Raw genomic sequence first — 8,988 nt, 5'->3', positions numbered from 1 at the left:
GTTCAGACCCCAGCGGGTGAAGTGATGCTAATTTAAGTGAAGTCGCTTAATTTATTTTATTAAAAGTTACTGAGGCCTCAGTCAGAGGTTTTTGTCACTACGGAGAAAAATGTAGAYACATTTACCTGCTTAATTTGTGATGGGATCTGGATTCACGGTGAATATCAACTAAACCGCATAAAATGCGGCTAAATAGCCGATGTTAATATGGTTGTAATTTCACGGATAAAAATAGTACATGAACGATTTTTTTTTATGTTGTCGGTCAAGATAACGGATAACAAAAAAAGTTCTAGCTGCCGCCCTGACACCAACTCACACACATCTTCATTCACAGTCTTGTAAATCGATGTTTCTTTTCTTGGGCATTTTGATGTTAGCTTGTCGATGTCTCAGTTTTATTCGCTGGGAAAATCAATAAGCAGCTTGAGGTGACTTTGCTGCTCTCTAGTGGCGAGAAGCCGAAATGTTGGCTGGTAACAATCGGAATGCATTATGGGAGATGCAGTTTGTAGTAAATTCGTGCTGAAAACCTATTTTAAGTCAATCATGGTCATATAAAACGCTGGGGGGGCCACATAAAATGACATGGCGGGCCACATGTGGCCCGCGGGCCTTGAGTTTGACACATGTGGTCTATCATAACTGGGGGTAAGATCAATATTTGGGGTTGGTTAAATACATTCACATTATAAAAATGGCTACTGTGAGTGTTAACTCCGGTGATTTGCTGTAGAATCTGCTTGTAGTTTTCTCAGCAATCTGCTTATCCAGCTGATAAATGATGTTAAATTGACAATTTTATGATAAAAACTTATTTTCAGTGCTGCACATAAAGCAGGTTAAGTTTGTGCTCATTTCAGTAAAATGTTCAACAGGTCTCTGAACAGGGGCGGTTCTACACAGGAGCAAACAGGGGCCAGCGTCCCTGTAGAGCCAATTCTGGCCTCTGTTATGGACCCAGTACTGAATAAATAATACCAAAAAATTTTAATGGTGATGTGTGCTGGCACAAAAACTGTAACTAAATAATCCATTGAACCAATTACATTTTTTTATCTACACAGTTTTACTTTAGAAATAATAAAAAAATCAAAATATTCACTTTTAGCTTCAGCTGTTTTTAGGATAAGATCACAGTTTTCATCTACAAGATCAAGGATCTGCAACCTAAAGCTCCAGAGCTCCAAGTGGCTCTTTGGCTCTGAGTTTCACTTAATAATAACAAAATAATTAAACACTATCCTGTTTTTATTTTTTAGTGTTCTTTTGTTCTGCACTGGTAAGTTTGGTCTAGAACCGCCGCCATCTCTGAGTCTGGTGGTTGTATATGAAGACATTGTAGGAAGACAGAGCAGCTTTAAAGGTTTGGGCAACATGAAGCAAAGCTGGTGGCTTTCAGGAACTAAACATTTGTATTTCGTGAATAAATACATGCTTAATTAATTAAAATTGTATTTTTGGCTAAATATGAATCACTACTTACGTTGGTCGTCTTGACCTGAAAATATAAAAAGAAAAGAAAATTATGTAAAGAAATTATATACACCATCACACTAAATATACAATTTTTTTTAAAGCAAACAACTTTTATCTTATATTTCATTCATCCAGGATCATTTTCTTTTCTTAAAAACAACGTGAAAGCATTATCAGCCTGAAAGAGGAACATGGCCGACTTATCTGGATGAGGCAGCTCTGTCAAACCTGGTTGCCCTGGCAACATGACAGAACCACACTTGCTATTTCAGTAAGCAAACCACCACTTCCTGCTTTGCACTAACGTAGACACCCAGTACTTACAATACTGCTGTCCAAACCACCAGTCATGAATAAAAACTAAACAAAACAAAAAAAAATTTGAATAAAATTTACATTTTAATAATTTGTATGATGTATGTTGGGTTCCTGCTTTTGGATCTTGTTGAGGTTTGTATGTTTATTATTTTTTAAATGCTCATATAAGCATAATTTAAAAAGAATAAAAATAACTTATTAATATTTTAACATCTGTTTTAAGCATCCCAAAGTGCTTCAGCTTTCCTCCTGACAGAAGATGAACAATGTGATCAGGGTCTGTCAGACAAAGAGAGTCAGGATGTGGTTTGGTGCGTTGTTGTTTCACAGCTCTGAGCAGAGATGCACGCTCTCTGCAGTGACATTTCACCGCCTCGTTCAGACTCATTGTGTCAGTTATTAGAGCACCGGTGAGAAATGATTCAGTTAGAGAGGGAAGAGGTCGATCTGCGCCTCTGTTTCACATTCAAAAACTTCATTATTTTAAACAGTTAGAGGAAAAATGTTGAATATTTAGCAGAAACGAATATGGATTTAATCTTATAGTTAATTTCAGTTAATGACTAACCGAGCCTTTAAACAACCTTTAAACACTTCTCTGATTAGTTAGCTAAGACAAGTGAGACATTAATCTAAAATGACTGGATTATAACTAATTTCCTATATTCTGTGATGGGTTATGCAAAGAATAAAATAAAAAAGATAAAAATTGGTTAACAGAAAATAGACCTTTGGGTTTGTGGGAATTATACAACATAACTTTTTACTTCCCTGATCTATTTGCTTATTCTACAGGTAAACAGCACAATGAAATGTATGAAAAGTACCTTTGATAAATAAACAATAAATATCTAGAAATTAAACTTTCACTTAAAAACAAAACAAATAATACATGCTTTATTAAAAATAATAACTAACAAATTACTGTTTTAGAAACATAAAATATAACAAAATTCACTAGCAGAGATTTAAATTAATAATATTGAAAGTATTCATTAAATTCATTCACTAAAAGGAATCAGGAATCACCACAGCACAAAGTAAAACAAAGCAGAAATTAGATAAAACAATTTCATATTCTGTTCTGCTCCTTATTTACAGTTAAACACAAAATTATTAATAACCCCGACGGACTTTGATTTGAAAGTCTGTCATTCAATTAACATTTTTGATTCTGACTGGACAAAAACAACTTAAGAGCCGTGTCAATTTGAAGAAACATTACTTATTTGTATTTATTGACGTTTCATTTTAAAATTATATTTATTTATATTTATACCCTTCTCAATAGTCAATGGGAAATATTTTATTCATTGGCAATACAGCAATAAAACCCTCCTTGGGTTTTTAGGTGTTTTCACTGTTTTGATAATTTATTATTGGAAATGAGCTTCAAGTCTTTTACGTTGGAAGGCCTCATGACCATCACCCTAATATTTTGCCCTCTCTACAGATCCAATATGTTAATTACTCTTTCAGTGAGAAGAAATGTGTTGGTCAAATTTAAACCCACATTTTAAAATTTTAACTGTTGGTGAGGAAATGATAAGGAAGTGGGAACGGTGGGTTATTGATATTTTGAAAATCCATTATTTCTAATTTATAAACTTAAATTTAGATTCAGCATTTGCAAAAACACTTTACAGCCAATTTTATGACTGTAAATTATCGTAATCTAAAATTTACCAACTGCAGATTCCCTGGTTGAGTCTGAATTCATCACCTTTCTTACACTGACAGATGTTTACCAACGGATCAGAAGAAACTAGTGATTTAGTTCAGGATTGTTATTGTTTGAACAACCAAAAATGTGAAGTTTATATAATTTATTGCAAAATGTAATGTTGTTTGGTCATTTTACTACTTAGAACAAAACTAGAAAAAAATACAAAAACTTAGTTTGTGTTCATAAATTGTTCATTAACAGATTATTTGTTTCAATCTTTTATCTTATTGTCTGATAATTCATACTTTAAATATAATACACTTCCAAACTAAAGTAAAAGCAACATAAATACTAATAATGTGTTAATAACGGAGTAGGTTTTGAATATTTACACTTTTATCTTTACATCTTTAACAAAATTACATTTTGTTTGAGTTTAACTGTTCAATGTTGTTTAAGAGAATTTGGATAGTTTGTTTATTTTGTTACTGTAAAATAGTTTTTCTCTCTAAATGTAACATGTCTGTCCATCATTATCAGCTCACATGAAGGCCCAAATGTGTACAAAGCAAAGACAAGGTGTAACCTACATTAAAGACAGTACAGTAAAGCCTAACATTATGAAAATATAAAAAATAAACAAAACTTATCTTTAACATTATTTTCCTGATTTTCTTTAAGACCAACTAATTTCAGCTGTTTTCAAGAGCGAAACTCGAAGTTTCTGTCGTCCCTTTGAGTACTCTCTGTTCCACTGTCCGTAGGGCAAAGTGTGAAACAAATGTGTGATTTCCACACTTTCGTTTTAAGTGAGATTTAGAAGATGAAGAAAAACAAAAGAAGAACAAAGTCAAGTAACAGAAGCTAAATGACCAAACGTCTGGACTTCATTTAGTCGTTTGGCATTCTGCAAAAAACCTGGATGAAATGTGTGGATGAGTTTCTCACATTCTGGATGTTTTTGTATCTCTGGTTACGGTCCGTTTGTGTGTGAATTTATTTTTTCTTGTTACACCTTTTTGTCTCCTTGCAGAAAAGGCCTTTAATTATGTTCAACAGTTCTGACCTCACTTCTTCAATTTCAGACAGTTCCTATTTCTTTGTCACGAAAACTAAAGCTCGCAGCACTCGACCAGGCCCGGCCCGGCCCGGCCCGGCCCTGCCAGGAAGTCAAGGCAGCCCAGAATGGAACAAGGAAGTGGTCACAGCTCCTTCCCGCTGCAGCTACTGCAAAATGCATGTCAAGACGCACACATTCGCCGGGTAGCATTAAGGAAACGAAAGGCCTTTGCTCTCTTCATTAAAATGTTGGAAAACCTTAAAAATGATCAAGTGAAAGTAGAAAAATGGCTGAACAAGGCGGTTTTTAACAGAATTTATATTTAGGAGTATTTCAGGTTCCAACTTTGGCTGAAGTAGAAAAAACTAAACTGAAACTTTTTATTCCTACTTTAGAACAGCTGTCATTACTTTCACTTATTAAATAGTTAAAAAAACAATCAAATTGAATATTTACATAAATAAAAGACGTCTGTTGTGGTGGTGCTCCATAAAGACACACCTAACACGGCCTTGCTGAAAATACTGTACAGCTTGCAGAAAAAAAACAAGCGACAAACTCTGACCCTGGCTGCAGAAAACGACAAGAGAGCGAAATAAAAAAAGAAGCATTTATTTCAGCTCGTGCGCACAGACGTCTCCCTAAAATAGGAGAAAAGATGTTTGATGTGTTGAACGGTAGCAGAACTGTGAGTGCTGCTGCAGGCAATGAGGTGAGCCTGCACACCTTCTGCATGCATCCACGCACACACACGCAAACACGCGCGCACACACTCACGCACGCACACACATAGATGTTTATCTTAATCCAACACCGACAATGACAAAGGTTGAAGTGAAGAGCTCGCAGGGACACACCCCATAAGAAAAAAAAAAATCTATCGTCTTTGATAGACATGCACATCCCTCCACCCACACACACACACACGCGCGCACACACACACACTTACAGTGCAGGATCACACCATCACACACATGCACAATGTCAAAGCAGAACAGAAACATGATTGCAAAAATTCCCTTCGCTTTTACAGCGTGTTTTAAGCAGCATCGTCTTATTAACTGCAGCCTTTGATTGAACATCAGTGTTTATTCTTTTGCCAAAGGCGGCTGATAAAACCTGTCACTTTTCAGCTCCTCACATCTCACAGATGTGCGGCTCTACTGTCTGCCGTTCGTGGGGTTTGGAAAAGTTTAAGGGAGGTGAAGCAGCACAAAAGCAGAGAAGCAACTCAAAGGTTTGATATACTGTAGCTTGTCATCTCTGCCCTCAGTTTAAATGATTACATTTTGTTCGCTGATGTTTTCCACTTCTTTTGAAAGAAAAGCTGATGACAGATTCATGTCTCACTCCCAAAAAATAATTCACCTTTTACCATAAACACCATCACACACCAAACAACAATCTGCTGCAAGTTCAGAAACTTAACTTAGGAGGTTAGACATCATCGCGTCAACATTTTTTTTTTTTTTTTTTTAAATTAAACCCATTTTTAGACAAACTGTCAGTAGAAAGACACAAGAAGACATTGAATGCATCACTTCCCTCCTTACAACCAGCTCATAAAGAAAGCTTCACTTTTATTAAATTTGTTGGAGTACTTACAGCGAGCCAAACCAACCATCAGGACCAGCAAGATCATCAGACCTCGGAGACCCGCCATGTCCGGGGCGTAAGGGTGTGTGTGGGCACCCACGATTCAAGCCGAGTCGGGTCCAAAAGAGGACGAAGAACAAATCGGACGCCAAACCTAACCTCTATTTCTAATATAAAGCCCCTAAACGCTGATCTGTTTCAAACTACATTCGCTTTATCTGTCTTATCAGAAGACGCAGCTTCCTGGACAAGTTCCCCAAACCCTAAACCTTGCTTCTGGTTTCAAGTGAAGCAAACGGGAGTGATGTCACACAGCGAACTGAGAGCCTGCCTTCACCTTGGCTCTCAGTGGCAGGAAGTTTCATTTCAGCTACGCCACCAAGAACAGGAAGCCATCTCTTGTCTGATCTTCGCTTGCGTTTGCTTAAGTGTGAAAACACTTCAACTTACAGAAAAAATAAAACACATGCTCACAGAGCAGCTGCTAATTTGCATATCTTAAAGCTAACATTTGGTGGTTTTCTGTAAAATGGCAAATAGAGAATTGGAAGAGAATCCTGTACACATTGAGGACTTTGGGGTTTTGTCAGACGCTCCTTTAAATAAAAGGGCCTGAAGTAGCGAAACTTCTCAGAGAACCTTTTGTCTTCTCACTGACTCCTCCTCACAGAGCAGCTAACAGGCCCATCGATGCTCGCTCATGCACCGACATCGTGCCGTGCAAGCTGCGGCCCTTCCGCTTGCACACTTTCCTCCATGTTTTGATTTCCCGCTCTTCTTCCAAAGAGACAGGCGGAAAAAAAAAACACGTGGCCACTGGCTGCAGGAGGGAATATCTTCATTTCTGCTGCTCATTTTGTGCGAAATAGCTACATTTATGAGCGCTTTCAGATCTCTTCAAAGTCATTGATTGTGCAAGCTGTTTGATCATCACGCTTTGCCCCGAAGCTTAAAATGCTTTACTTCTGTTTACATACACAAGAAAATGGGGGATAAAAGGGGAAGAAGAGGAGTAAAAACTCTCCGGGGAGCGAGGCTCTCACACCGGGTGGTGAGCTGACGTGAATCCAGATGAAATGCGGCTTTTCATACGTTTTTAATGCAATAATACACGGGACTCCTTTTTAGAGCTTAGATAATTGGAGCTGAGCTGACAGAGTTTTACTTGATCCTGCTGTGGGTTTACACCAGGCTCTGCATGGTGGCAGGATGATATGAATCCACACCATATCCTGTCAAACATCTAATATTCTTTTTATTTATATTAAAGAAGAAACTTTCTTCTACAGCTACAATTCGGTGTAAATTACTCTCAGGTCAAAGTGAACAGAGAGAAACCTCGTTTCTGCCAGAAAAAAAAATCACTTTTTTAGTATGAAGGTCTAAATATGGATTTCCTCTGAGATCTGTGAAGCACATGATATTTGGCTATTTCCACTTCTGAGACTTCAGCCTCTTGTATTCAGGAAGTGGCTCTTAAGCAAGCAGCATCATGTTTAAGCAACCAAAAAGAAGCTATTCACAGCTTTCTAGTTTAACAAGCTGATTCTGAGAAGTCACAAGACTCCCATTGCTGTTAATTGCTTCTTTTCAGAATGCAAAGAAATTTACTACAGATCAGCCTCACTGATTTATTCTCAATATTAGAGCATCGGCCCAACAGAAAGGCTTGCAGTACGTGCTGATTATTACAACTCAAGTTCAATAAATGTTAAAACCACAGCTGTGTTGTTGCACCTTTGGTTAAAATGTGTCTCAGTGAACACAATGAAAACGTGTCACTGTATGATGAAATCCCATCTCAGTACAGTCAGCTTGGTTTGCAACATCCTTCAGGGCTAATATTTATATTTCTTGACAATCTAAGAGTTACCCTACAAACAGACATATGTTCAGTATGTTGAAATCATATATCTACATACTCTATCTTTTCAGCATGATTAAATGCCTCAAGAATGAGAACATTATGTTGCTCAAAGTCAGATGTTTACACAATTTTTGTATAAAATTGCCTTGAAAATTTCTGACCTGAGTCAGATCGTTTGTGTATCTTTTGCACAATTGCTTCAAAACACTGACTATAACAAATTTACTGACATCTTATAGTCCACTTGGAACCATTTGTACCCATTTGTACCCAAGGCTTAGTTTTTCTTTCAGAGTTTGCATAATTGTTTCTACAAAATGTTCTTTCCTCATAATGTCATTTATTTTGTAAGTGCAACAGTCCCTCCTGCAGCAAACAAGCCCCGCTGCCACCCTTTTACTTCACAGTTGTGATGGTATTCTAAGGCCTCCTTTTCCCTCAAAAAGTGATGATGGTCTGACCCTGGGACTAATCAGTTAAGGAAAGCTTTGGATCCCAGCACAATGTGGTGATGGTTGAAACCAGGAGATGAAGAAGACCTGATATGGAAAGTGTGCCTATGAAACAAAACCTTTGTCAGACCTATATGTTGGGAAATGCCAAAAATGGTGCCATATATGTGTTGTTCAATAGAGATTGTGTCTAAATATCAACAGGAATTTCCACGATTGGGCCAAAATTTGCTCATAATTCGGTTGTTCTGATAAGGGCTGCAGGTTGAAATATTTTTTTTTGCTGTTTACCTGAAGTCTTGTCTGCAAAACCTTCCATCCAGACATAAAGAAGACGACCACTAACATACACCACAGTGGCCTTGATACCCATATTTCACATCTCTGTCCACTTCCCAGAAGATATGCTGGACATTCCCATGATGTCAATATTTGTTTGCAGTAAATTAACAGAATAAATGTAGCACTTCAGGCATCTGGAAAATGTAGACAGTAAAGAATCAAAGCTGTGGAGGGTCTCTCTCTGTTATCTCGGCTGATTTGTTTTTAA

The 8,988-nt window shown here is 37.3% G+C and overlaps 1 protein-coding gene across 3 annotated transcripts in view; it reads right to left on the bottom strand.

Moving 5' to 3' along the window:
- Window positions 1-6,437, bottom strand: part of ptprc (protein tyrosine phosphatase receptor type C) — a 24,465-nt gene extending 18,028 nt beyond the window's left edge. The window contains exons 1-2 of one of the 3 annotated variants that reach the window (XM_008406872.2): window positions 6,129-6,437; window positions 1,487-1,501 (exon numbers count right to left, since the gene is read on the bottom strand). In XM_008406872.2, the coding sequence (XP_008405094.1) occupies window positions 1,487-1,501; window positions 6,129-6,186 (73 nt within the window). In that variant the 5' untranslated portion in view covers window positions 6,187-6,437. The remainder of the gene's footprint in view (window positions 1-1,486; window positions 1,502-6,128) is intronic. The other 2 variants (XM_017304201.1, XM_017304202.1) reach the window with 2 other exon arrangements.
- Between the last annotated feature and the right edge of the window lie 2,551 nt (window positions 6,438-8,988).

Source organism: Poecilia reticulata, linkage group LG4, assembly GCF_000633615.1.
Source record: "Poecilia reticulata strain Guanapo linkage group LG4, Guppy_female_1.0+MT, whole genome shotgun sequence".
Taxonomy (NCBI): Eukaryota; Metazoa; Chordata; class Actinopteri; order Cyprinodontiformes; family Poeciliidae; genus Poecilia; species Poecilia reticulata.
This window is presented reverse-complemented; position numbering and strand designations above follow the sequence as displayed.